General features: G+C 55.4%; 1 protein-coding gene across 1 annotated transcript; it reads left to right on the forward strand.

The window, feature by feature from the left end:
• Positions 1 to 8: 8 nt before the first annotated feature.
• Positions 9 to 1,264, forward strand: B0H18DRAFT_964761 (uncharacterized protein; the record flags this gene model as incomplete). The annotated part of the gene is made up of 6 exons (XM_048043200.1): positions 9 to 212; positions 267 to 443; positions 495 to 568; positions 621 to 746; positions 795 to 1,001; positions 1,216 to 1,264. Coding segments are annotated over 6 exons (837 nt in total), but the record flags the coding sequence as incomplete, so codon positions are not given.
• Positions 1,265 to 13,484: the final 12,220 nt, after the last annotated feature.

The raw sequence follows: 13,484 nt of genomic DNA on the forward strand, positions 1-13,484 counted from the left end.
CCGCACAGGTCCGGCAGGAGCTGAAGCAGAAAGCCAAACGGGTGGTAGAGAAGGAACTTTTATCAGTCAAGATCTCCGATGTTGGCCTCGACGCGGTTGCTCGCAATGACAAGTTGCAGAAGGCAAAGGAAGCGCGGATTAAATACCTTTGCAACCACAATACGTTCCATTACGGGAACATAGTGATGCCGGACCCGGACGTTTCCCCCGAGGTAAGATTCATGCCTTGTAGTGCTTGACATATTCTGCTAACTGCTATGAGTAAGCTGTGGGACGACCCGGAGCTTGACACACCTTTCCACAGTGTCGTGATCGCGGAGATCATGGCGCGGCAGTGGTGGCTCGGGCAGCACCCGGAAGCCCTCCGCCGCGAGAACCGATCTCGCTTTGACATCAACGTCAAGCCGCCGTCGAGCAATATGATCGCTCTGACCTGTAGCGCAGTGAGTACCTGAGTTTCTGCATGGATATCGGATAATTCGACACATTGACAGGTTCTAGTCGCATTCGATGAAGCATTGGCCGGCAATTCTACCGTGAACTTCGATGAAAAGACGTATGCTATGGAGTGAGTTATTTAGTGTTCCGCCTTCAGCTGCTAATCACCTTGGTTCTGGCAGGCATGATCGCCTGAAAGCTGGCATAGACAAGCTGCGACGACATGCGGATGCGAACAGCAGGATGTACGACGAAGGTGTTGCCGAGCTCGTGAAATCAATGAACGACACTATGGCCGCCAACATCATGTAAGTCATCCCCATTACATCGAACAAATTTGCTAACAAGTGACCCAGGGCCTTTGCTGGCATTGCCCACGACAAGAACCGGAGGGACGAGGGCAACGCCGAGGAGCTCGATGATGGCATTGACATGAAGGCAGTTCTCGGCCGATGGGGCAAGAAGAAGGCATCGACGTCCGCTGTCTCGGGTGCACAGGCACAGGCACAGGCAGGGCATGTATTGTACCCCCTCGCTCCAGTCGCGAGCAGCTCCAAGACCAAGTAAGACGTCGTCGTCGGGACACGCGGTAAGTAGTCGGAGCCACACAATATCACTCTTATGTGAGACTGACACTATGCCTAGTTCGTGGATCTGTCCTGTACGATAGGATACCGTGTTACCGATCTGACCGTAGGTTGCTGCGTTAGCCTCGTTGGCGTCTCGTCTCTATACCATCTATGTTGTAGTATCTAGGTGTTGTATCAGTGGGTGTAGGTGCTTGTTCGTGCTGTGCATGTATTACGATTATCAAGAGGATAATTGATGTGCCCTACAACTTGCAAAGAAGATGTGTCGACAGCGAATACTGAGCTGGATTCGGAATGCGGGGTCGAGGAACACAACAAAGTGATTCTATAGTAAGCCCAACCTGGCTGAGAGCGTGTGGAAGCTACGAAGATTGTTTGGTTGAGCCAGCTCTCAAAGTGATTCAATAAATTGATAAGCTCTCTGAGACATGAAAAATGAAATCCAATGCACTTGAGACCGAGGGACTTGTCTTGTAGAGTACTGGGCGCCTATGTCTGCTCGAGAGCTGGTCTGTCCGCTCTACAACTGGTCTCATGGGATCTACAAGTGCTTGGACACCCGGGCAGTTTTTCCTGATGTCCAAGAGCCACTCGGCCTGCGTGAGTTTGCCTCGGAGAGATAGCAGGATCTGAACGCTAACTGTCAGCAATTACTAACTGCACATGGCATCCGGACGCACAAGGCTTGTAACGTGTGCTGCTATCTGGGTACGCTGGCATTGTTACTTGCTCCACATCTGGCATCGGTGTCACCTCGAAATCATTGTAGATGTGCTGAGTACGCGCCAGCGACGCTATGTGGGACTCTCCGACGAGACCAACGTAGACGCGTTTTCCGATGAGATCACCGCTTGTCACGACAGAGCTCGCTGGTTCTATGGGCACCACTTTGCGAACGACAAGCGCGTGCTGCCCAACGATCTGCTCGGGAAAGCGAAGAAACCAGACAGGAATCCCCGTTGCGCTGAGTCGCTGTATAGCGGAGGGATCATTCGTGAATGCACCGATGACTCCGGATTTGACAGCGCACGGTCTCTTCATGTCGGCCACGACCGCTGCATCTTGACAACACTCCATCCAGTCCAGCCATGCCATGCATTCGAGCCAAAACCGTTGCAGGCTTGCTACTTGGATGACAGTGTCGCGAAAGGTGGCGGGTATGTCGAGTAGGCGGCCCATAGCTAGACGCATCGAACTCTCGAGATAGTGAATCCTGCATCGCGGGGGCCTGTGCTCCAAGCAGTAGCGGGAAGTGCGTTCGCTGCAGGAGGCCACTAAGGAAGCCAGTGGCATGAGACGCTCCTTGAGTAGCTTCCCGAGACCGAAGACGACGCAGTTGTCGAAGCGCGAAAAGTCATCCGCACTCGGAGTCCACCATATGACTTGGCGGGGATCGCTGGGATCTTCTGGCCGGCGGAGTATCATGACCATATGCGGCCAGCTTGATGCGAAGAGCTGAGGATGCTGGAATGGATCTTCAATCCCGTATCGTCCGTCCGACCTCACGAACACCTCGATCCGACCCAACACGGGCAACGGCACATAGTCGACGTTGGGCGAGGTAATGAGGTATTTCTTGTCCAATGTCCAAGCGGCTGCTACGGCGTCTCGCCAAGTGATCCTGGCTATATTGCCTCAATGAGTGGTATCGCATTCGAGAAGATGGCCCGTACCAGTGTTATGCTGCGTGACAGTCAGCGGAGGAGGGTCCGCTGCTTTCGGCGACTCCCTTCCGTCGCCATTGCGGAGAGGGGGGCTCTGTGATTATAGGATAGGAGGGCGGGTCGACAAGCTGCCCCTTCGGACGAAGAGAGACACACCGTGGTCTGCGATGGGACCCAGAGTCTTCATCGCGTACTATCGAGACAGCGGGGAACGCACAGTTTACCCGCCGCCCAGCGCTCGATAATATCGTGAACTTACCATGTCCACTTCCTCGTAGTTCGACGCGCCCTGGGTGTCAGGAGGTGTTTGCTGAAGCAGTACCGGCAGGAGTTCGAGTCTTCGGCGCTTGCTGAGGCCAACAGACCGACGCTGAGCTCGGGACTTTCCGAGCCTGCAAGGCCGATCCCCGCGTCCGCCCGAGCACAGTGATTTTGCTGCGGACCTGCTGGACGGCGATACGCCTCACGTTACGCGTCAACACAGGACGCTGCACGAGCAAATGGGTGGATGCTACATATTATACGCAGCTGGCGGCATTGGCGAAATATAAGCGGAAGTAGGCGGCGGCCCCAAAAGGCAATGTTGCTCGCTCAGCTAGACGCTCGTGTCTCTTCGACCTTCAGTCGTTTGAAGGCATCACCGGGCAGTGTCCAGTGCCTATCCCCCCACCTTAGCTTTCTTATCTCCCCCTCCGCTGCCACTTCTTTGATGCCATCGGTAGAGGCCCGGTTGTTCACCTATGCGAAGCACTCGGGACTTACTAGGCGGCGAGCATAACACCTCGCGCGAATGCTGATGCAAGACGCTAACATGCAAAGACCGACGACAAGCTGTAAGGATACGTACAAAGATGAGCTGACGGGCAAGATCTTTCGCAAGCCCGGCGCCGCACAGCACGAACACGCCAAGCGCCCGGGCGAGGACAGGCAGGGAGCAGGGTCAGGATGACGCTATACGTCCCATCCGCATACCACGCATGCCTACTAACCCAAGCCTCTGTCGTAGATCCAGTTCGATCTGGACGCAGGTAGCCGCAGCCATCCCCCCGCGTCGGCGATATGATGCACCGGACGGAGCAAATGAGGTATTAGCAGGCAGCGAACGCGCCGGGAAGGCATGCGTACAAGAACATTAGCTAGCACCCGGAGGACTGCTAGGCAGGCTTGCAGGTACTAGATGGACGAAGGGACGCGCGCGTTTGCATGATACAATATTATGGTATTGTAGAAGGTTGCTAATCGGATTGAACATCAGTCCATAATGCCGATGATGAATGCGGAGGGCGATCATGACCAACTCACCTCGGCAGCGCGCAGGCCTGAATGTCGAACAAGCAAGGCGGACACGCACTGGCCAACGCCACCAGTATCTGCAGCGCAACAACGGCGCGCCCCTTTACTGCGACCATCCTTAGCCCAAGCACATTACTACATATGTATTTGATACCACTTACGTGAACGATGCTGCCATTTCGCTTTGTCCGTTCAGAGCTTTGGGATCTGTTGTTCTCAGGGATACGTTCGTAGTCGGAGAGAGATGGGCGCGAGCCTGCGGCCTCGGGGCTTGCTCACCAGGAGGTTTGAACAATATTTTTCACTAAACGATCGTCGCCCGTAACACGCCGCCGAAGCTGCATGTAACGAGCGGGAGAGGCTTGAACATGCGGTCGAAGTGGCTACGGCCGCGCGGCAGGACCTTCAGTATGCAGTGCGCGGCGACGCGGACAGGCGGACATAGGCCATGTTTTGCGCGGCCACGACAGGGCCGAGCTTCGCGTCCGGCCCGGTGTGTCGCTGTATCGAGGGACGAACCGTGAGCGAGACATCAAGGCAGGGAGAGAAGAAAAGGGTCATACTGAGGGGCAGCGCACCTCCGCAAGCTCAATGTACTGAGCGATTTACAGTTCGTATCATACGGAGGTCGACATGGACGAAGACGCGCTAGTCGAATCGGAATGAAAGGCCCTCGGGTCTCGGGCTAGATGTTGACGATCTTGTCACGTGACTTCGTAAAGCAGCCACATTTACAGCACCTCGCCGCCGCTGTCAATTGAAAGTAGTTGGAAAAGGGGAGCGGCATTTTCGAACGAGAGCCTTTCTTGGAGCTCAGATCCAGAGAGCAGAACATGTGCTTTGGGCAGGTGGTGCGAGTTAGATCGGAAGTCAATAATCTCGATTTAACACTACGCGCCGGCGCTACTAGAGCGTGAACGCTCGTCGCTATGGTGGTTGACTTCTTCAGTGAGTGCCCATATACCAGCTCTTCGCCTGTAATAGTACCCTAGAATACATCCTTGTTAGGAAGGGGGGAGGTTATATAGGGCACAATGCAGGATGTCGAGTCGTCAGGCTCGCAAAGGCGCTGCATGCGCGCATCATCTGCGTCTCAAGGTCTCATGAGATGTCGTCATGTCCGCTGCAGTTCGCTCTTCGTAGACTTCCAGTGTGTCATCGACAGCGACGGAGAACTGGGCCACGAAGTCGACCCAGTTATCTACAGTATGTGCGCTACATTTTATCTGTCTGCGAAGAGGGCTTGATTACTCGCAGAGATTACTTGTACGACCACTTTGGAAGGGGCGAAGGAAGTTTACGTTGTACGAGTTCCTCATGTGGTAAGAGCCAAGAATGGCCCGGCTGTGCAGAAATCCTTATCGCGTTTAGGTGGCAGACTATTGGTCCATCCGCCTCTTCGTCAAGAAGGGAGTCAACGGCGCTCTGAAGACGTGCCTGACGAGCCCTCCTCTGTCCGTGCAGGGTGGTGACATAGCGCGAACGGAGTGAACCCTAGGGTTGCACTCTTAAGGTGGTTCTTGCATACTATACCTGATCGTAGGTCCATCTATCCCAGTATCGTAGATGCGCGGATTGAGTCTCATGCCGCACCGACGTGCCTCCAAAAACAGTACTTCTCTACATGCCATTCCACCCACGTTCGTCAAGCCTGTATTGACTCCCAAGTTTCTGCTCACATCCTAGACCTCCTATCATGATACATTTGTTCTCCTTTCAGTCGCTGTGACTCTGAACGATCGACAGCACGCAGGACGGATCGTGAACCTTCCTGCTTCTTTATCCACCTCGCGCACGTCTTACTGACGGAAGAACATCTCATCGTCCGCCCCTATCAGGTCCGCGTATCAGACGCTGTCAAATCAAAGGATTAGCAACTCGTCCGGCACAAACAGCACGAAGACTTGCCACGAAAACCTCGCTCACAAGCGGCCGCAGGAACGCATCAATGTCTGCTTGCGATTCCGGTCCTGGGCCCGGTAGGATGAGGGGAGATACGCCGGCCAGCTTCAAATACAGTGGGTGGGAGTCACGGGATCGTTAGCGGCAGCGCTGGCTGCGGGCTTCGCGATCCAGTCCACTTTAGTGGCGCAAGGAGCGATGCCGGCTCCCAGGCCTGGTAGGGCTGCTGCCGCAGTGCGATCAGGGCAGTCGGCAGTGCGACTAATCATGCTTGAGGAATCATCATTCAATAGAGGTGCTGCAACGAATGTGGACTACCTCAGTGCCGACGGTGACACGACGAGAAGACACGTACGTATAGGATCGCCTACTATGTCCAAGGCGTGTCGCCGTGAAGTCGACGTAAAGACTCAAGATGTCGGGGAGCCCTGGTTCTTCTGCGCCCTCTTATGACAAAGGTCTTCCATTGTGCGGCGCCCAGATCTGCCCACGCACCACAATGCCAGGTGTGCCACTGCCACATCATCGTGCTGACCATATCACACGACCCAACTTACACCTGACTGTAGTAACCGAGGTCGTACAGTTTCGATCGCTACCTTAACATGTATAGGTCCGTTCGACCTACAGTCGAAGGCGCCGCGGTTTATCTTGTCAGAATATCGGTCAGACATACTCATAGAAGATTGCTTACACAAAGGTATTTCTGCGTTGTCAGCCAGTCAAATATTAAGCCCGCACAATAACCACACTGGCATTGGTCCACGGTTGAGCACTGAAACCTGAGGCAGTGTGAGGCGCAAGACGCGTGGGTGGCCTGGCGGAGCCAGCGAGACATCCGAGCAGGCTCGCTCTACCGCTCGTCAAGAACGGAGCTCACCGCCCGGTCATCAACGCATGGTCGAAACCAAAACGGACGACCGGGCGAGACGGGGCGACGGATGGCGGGCGAGGCGTGGGCTGCAGTTCGGATATCTTCGCGCGAAGCGTCGCCTTCGCTAGCGCATTCGGCGCGGCAAGTACGTGGTAAGGGGTTTTCTATACATCGAAGACAACGGTTAGCATCGATGAAGGAGAAATTTCACGCCACGCACCTCTTCTTCGCACCCTGGCATGGCTCCTCCTACGTACCGCTCCACCGGCTGCCGACTCGCCGACTTTGCTTCTGTTGCTGCGACAACGACGCGCCCGCTACGCTGCGATCACTGAGACTGACCCGCGTAGCTGAGACTGCCCCGTCCAGAGCGAGGGCGTGAAACGAGGTGGTCGACGCCTTGGACCTGTGAATCGAATTCGGGTGGCGTGAATCCGCCATCGGCGACAGTCCCCTGTGGATGGTCAGCTTCGGGTAAGGACACGCGAGAGCGCACTTACAGGACTCCGCATAAAAGCGACATCCTGCCAACGTTCACAGAGAGTCGTCGCGCATCTCCTATGTCGACCTGGCGGACGTCTCGCGGGCTAGGCCGCCGTGCTTCGACCCGCCAGCTGGCGGGTCCCTTCGTTCCGGGCGGGCTTCGGACGGACTGCGACGGCGGGGCTGCGACGGAGGTGCTGCAGCTGCGGGATGGTGGACGCCGTGAGCGTTGAGCGCCGTCGCATGTAGCATGACGGGCTGCAAGTCGTCGGACTGAAGCGCTGAGGTCGCGGGGCGTGAGAGCATGACGTAAGCCGTCATTAGCGCCGCCACATCCCCATGTCGAACTCGAAAACATATCGACTCCCCGAGTTGCGTGGGACGCGACCCGGAGGAACTCATGGTGACAGTCGGCGAGTAATATTAGAGGTCAGGACACTTTAGCTTTACAATAACGGATGCAGTAGAACAATCAGACGACGGGCGACGGACGCGGGTGGTGTTGAGACTATGGGGAAGCAGGTATGGATAACAAAACGAATCACTGACAGCAACCGTTTGACTGCGCGCAGCCGCAGTAGCCTGAATTAGACATGCCCGTCCAGGTCTGCTGGCATGATCGTGCGGATGTCACTGTTGTTCGCCTGGCGCATCTCCGTGATACGCGTCGCGGTATCCAGGAATCTGGTGGGTGTCATACTTGTTAGCGAATGGCAGACGTGGATTAGCTATCGTGTACGTACCTTCGAAGGGCCGCCCGTGCAAACGCCTTCTCCCCGCTATCTGTGAGATGTGTGTATGGACGACGTACACCGATACGCATGATGAGGAGATCACCCCGGAACGTATGTCCAGGGACGACTGCCTTCGCCGGCTCGTTGATGCGGAGAGCGCGAGGATGCCTGTCGTGCGTTTGGGTCTGCCAAAACAGCTTGAAACGATGTAGCTTGTTCTGGTCGTCACGAACTGCTATAGTCCGGGAGAAGATCTGGAAGTCGCGCGTCATGATGCGCTCCACGTCGACCCAGGTCCTCCCTCCTTCGAAGGTCGTCACGACGGGGATGGTTCGTTCGAGCAGTTCATCGCTCGGGTAGTACAACGCCGATAGCAGAACAATATCCTGAGGGTGGCAGAGAGGAGGATTCAGTACCTTACTGAGCGTACATCTGTTGAAGCACTTACTCCGTTAAAAGACAGGCTGGGCATAACTAGGGATGGGAAAACTAGTGCTAGCGGCGGATATGAACGATGAACAAGGATGAGAGAAAGGCGGCCGCAACATCCTTTTGATGTTCGAAGTCCTTTGTGTCGCTGGTCAGTGGCGTTCCACGAGGAGGCCTAGTCATGCCTGTCGATGCTCACCCTTGCATTTTGTTAATCCAAGGCTTGAAACTCATAGAGTCGCGGTCAAACAAGTGCGTACATTTGGTGAAAGGAATAACTATAGGGGGGTTATGCGTGAAAAAGACTGTGTGGTGTCGGACGCGCGGGGCTTATCGGTCCCAGGTTTTGTTCGAAAGCGAGATTTAGGCATGCGTTGTGCACGCGACGACACATAAAGGCAAGCAATCGAAGAGACTCTTCTCAACCACAACCGCCATCTTCATGCTTGAACAGCACTCTGAGTATCGAGTACATCACAGGTCAGTCCAGTGGTTTTGCCAGTATAGTAGAGCGATCGCTGACAACCCTCATTCGAACAGAATGGTAAGTGACGCCCCCATGGAACTTTGTATCATGGACAACGCCACTCAACATAAGCGTCAGACCTCTCTCTTCATGCAACTCCCAGTGCTCGTTCTCGTTTTCTGCTACATCGCATTCGCGCTGTACAACCAGGTCATCGCGGACTTGAGGATCGTTTGCAAGTACAGCTTGGTTTCGATGATGCATTTCTGCCAGCAGCCCGAACGAAACACTACCGTGTGGGCAGCGCTGCCTCGACTTATCGAATCGCAGGTTGCTGGATTCGAAGCCCTCTCGGTCGAGTCACGAGGAACCGCGGATATCGTTATGGACTTGACGGAGGCTCGTGTCCTATCGGTGGACTTAATCAATGTCGTCCGTTCTAGCGACCTCGATTACAATGTCGAACTAGCCGGTCTCATCCAGCAGTTCACTGAAGACGCGCTCACCGTCAGTCGTGATTTGCAGCGGCTGTCCGCCAAGATCGGGACGGCATTTGATCAGTGAGTAGAGGCGCTTCATACAATGAGTAAACCGCACTCACATATCCTGACAGAATTACGTCGACCAATGCGCACATGTACCGCCTCATTCGCACCCCTCCGCAATCGTCGTTACCGCATTCCGGAAAGGCTTGCCGGAAGATTTCGACGCTGGGCTCCGGTATCGAGGAAATCTGCGAATTTCCGGAACTCTCGCAAGTGTTCGACACGGTTGTCCAGACCTATGAAAGAGTCCTACGGGATTTGATGTACGCTAATGGCGCCTCGCTGATGAAGGTCAGCGGCCTCGATGCCGACCTCATCTCCGTCGGTGCAGTTCTTGCGGACGAGAAGCAAGAGGCGCGCATGGCCGAACATGAATTCCAGGGGCAGTTACTATCTGTTCTGCGACTCAACGAACGACGAAGGAGCATTCTGGCTTACAACACTCGCCTCTTGGATCGTGTAGGCGAATACACCGAGCGCTCGCTACGATTTGTGAGGACCATCCAGACGACGTTGGAGGGTATGCAACGGGAGGTGGAGGAGTTACGGGCAGTCGTCGCACAGGGCGGTATGGCGGCCGCACCATCCCCGGAAATAGTGCTAGACGTGCTTTCTCGTGGGTTGGAGCGGTTGAACGCGGTCAAAGTGCGTCCTGGTCTCGAGGGATCCGGCCAAAGGGAGGTCGCCCGTCATCGCAGCTCGCCGGAGGTAGGCATCCCTGAGGAGTGATGCAATCCGCCGAATTCGTGGTATGTCGTCTCGCGGGGTACTTTGTTACTTGTCGTCCTACCGCAGTCGTACGTTGTCCCATGTCATCCTATGCTGTCCCATGTCGTCCTACGCCGTCCCATGTCGTCCTATGCCGTCCCATATCATCCCATGTCGCCCCTCTGCCCGTACTGCCCCATACTATGCTGCCCAAAGTTATTGTGTGCCGTCCTATTTCGCAAAGTCGTCGTACGTAGAGCTCGCGCGCCAGATCGGCCAATGCTAGAGTACCCAGGAAAGATTGTTGGCCCCGGACGCATAGTCTAAGGAGCCATGACCAGGACGCAGAGTCAGTGGTCCAGTCCGCATGCAGGGCTGCAGGAGTGGAGGGCGTGAGGCAAGGAGGCCAGCATCGTGATGATCGTAGTGTGCATTAACCGCAGCAAGCAAAGAACGTGCTAACTTAAGACGCGGCGGACGCCGATCTGTACAAATACGGACGGTTATAGTCTCCGTTGCAGACCATAATAGCGGGCGTTTGAACGCGCCACCCAGACCCGCCGCGTCCGAGAAAGGGAGTGGACCTGCACAGCATCTACGTACGATCTACCGCTTGACGGCGGGTATACTTGCCTTCAGCGTCGCCCCGAATCGTTACTCCCTGCTCAGCTTTACTGCTTTCCTTCCTCCGCCTACGCAGGACCGGTTGTGTCTAGGACCCGAGTTGCCCGCCCGACGGGCACCCCCGGAATGGCCCAATCCGCCTCAGGTTTCACAATACGCGCGAGCCAAGCCAGTGGAAGTGGACGTATTTGTGGACGCGTACAGACAGGTCGAACTCCAATGGTGCGACGCGCAGCTGGAGTAGATTACATATATACATGTTTTGGGGACACCAATGATAGAAACGTGACATATGACGAGGCGGAGGAGGAGGATTCAACGAGTGATCAACACGGCGAAGTCAATAGATGGTAAATAGGGGAGATTCAGCAGTACAATATACACATTTAAAAGAACAGAGGACGAGCGGTGAGGAAAGCGTACTGGGCATGCAGTCGGCGCAAGTTATCGTTCGTGACATGAAGTGCGGGTGTACCGGCGACGAGATCCTCTAGTAGATCCCGGAACGAGCGTTCGAAGGCATCACCAGCCCGTAGACGAGCATCTACGGCGCTCACCATCTCGTACAGGTTCTCCACCTCATGCACGAACAGCAAGAGCCCTAAGACGTCCTCTACACCGCGCTCAATCTCCACCATGGCAAGTTTGATGGTTTGCGCCATGTGTTGGCAGTTGGCACGCTGGCGAGATGCCACAGGTGATGGAAGCGAGGGGAAGGGGGCGGGGCTACATCACCACAGTGGTCCATGGTCGAGTTCATCAGCCGCTCGAGTTCCATGGCGAGGCTGCCTAGGGAAGATAAGACGAGCTCTCCGTCGTGCAGGAGTTGGTCTCCTGGCCGGGTGAGGGGTCGTAGGTAGACCAGAAGACATTGGCAAGCACTCTATCCACGTCGAGGTCGAAGACAAAGAAGTACGGAACCCGGGAAGGGGAGGAGTCGACATGATCGCGGATTGATGTCAACAAGCGGATGTGCAAGGATCGTAGTCCGATAGTCCTAGCGAGCTGTAAGCATTGCGACGTCCCACTAATAGACTGGAGTAAATAAGCATACCCACGAAATAACGCCTCGATGTCAACTGTGAGTCCGACCAACTTCATGATCGCTGTGTCTGCACTCTCAACAACTGCAGCCACTTGAGCAGACAACGATTGGGTTCCATTCGAGTGGCCATCGGCGTTGATAAAGCCAACCCTTGAGTGGGTAATCTGCTTCGTTGCGGTAAAGATCGCTAGCGCGAGCTTATACCTGCTCCTCACCTGCACAGCACGATTACCCAACGTAATGTGTGACAGCTATATTGCGCACCTGGTAGCCTGGGTAGCGAGACCATTCAACAACTCCTCTTGAACGTCGGTGACCAGTCGATAGTAAGCCATAAATGACCGTTTGGACAGCGGAGGAGGATGAAGGCTGCATTCTTTGTTCAGGCGGTCGAGTGGCCTCAATGAGCAGGCGGCGCGTTTGCTGGTATTGGTGTACACCGAAAGTAGGATCGTCTGCTGAATCGAGCCCGCGATGGCGTTCCCATCGACATGAGCACGTATGTGTGGTTTGGGCGATCCGTGCCACAGCAGAATTTCCGCGCCAGCAAACAGTACGGCGATGAGAACGAATACACAATCGCGCTATGGAGGGATCAGACCTTCAGCAATGAGCAGAGCCAAGGTACTTACAGCAAAAGCGTAGAGCATGTTGTACCTTCCGTAGCCATCGAGATGAAAGGGAATTGTCGCTGAAAGAGAAAGGGCCTCTGGTGACGCCGTGGCGCTTAATGTAGATCAGTGCGCATCCTCGTTCCGCCACATGTTCGCACGCCTTCCGCCAAGGTCCGCTTCTCGCCTCACATGGACGTGCCCGGCTCACATAACACTCGTATGGTGTCGCGAGAAAGGTATTAGCGTAACGGAGGATACGGCAAAGAGTGGCATAAACTAGGTAATGCAAGGGCATAACAGACGGAAGGGGACATGGAGGGGTAACAGTAGAAGGAGCATGGAGGCGTAACAACGGAAGGGAGCATGGAGGCATACCAGAGGGAGGGAGGATGTAAAGGAAAAACGGGTTGGATAGTCTACGACGCAATCTCGGTGCGAAAACGGAAAGTACGTCCAGGGCTGTGATTCAGCGCGGATCGATCACAGAATGCTCCCGCAGGCGCTTCTTTTGACGACCTTGGTACGTCGTGATCGTCTTTGCAGTGACCCACCGCGGCTCACCGTTGGGCGGGAGGCGCAGCCTGTAATCGCTGAGGAATGGGTGGGCACAGCCGGGCGATGCGACGACCCAATGGCCGTCAGTCCACAGCCATATCTGTTGATCCTCGTCGCCACGGTCATGGACGTAGATACTCCCTTCCTGGGCTGCCAGCTTGTCCGGCGGTGCCTCCATCAGCTTCGCACCAGAGGACAGGTACCAGCACGCTTTTTCGGCACGCTTGTATATGTTGCGTTCAAAGTACTGGACTCCAGGGGAAGAACGGACTCGCGGGGTAGCGCCGGTGTTGGTAGCGAGTCATCGGGGGCCGGAGTGCCTTCGCGCGCATGAGCGTCGCCTTCGTTGCTGGATGTACGACCTTCAGCAGCGGGCGGCATAGATATGGAGCTCAGGACATACCCAGTTGCACCACTTGGTGTCGTAGCTCGTTTCTCATGACGCACAGGGGCATCTTGTGGAACTGGAGGGCAAATCGCAGACTTGCCGCTGGGTCGGTTCGAAGGCTCCTTAATCTGT

The sequence above is a fragment of the Fomitopsis serialis genome, assembly GCF_022376445.1.
Source record: "Fomitopsis serialis strain Sig1Antser10 chromosome Unknown B0H18scaffold_748, whole genome shotgun sequence".
NCBI classification, from domain to species: Eukaryota; Fungi; Basidiomycota; class Agaricomycetes; order Polyporales; family Fomitopsidaceae; genus Fomitopsis; species Fomitopsis serialis.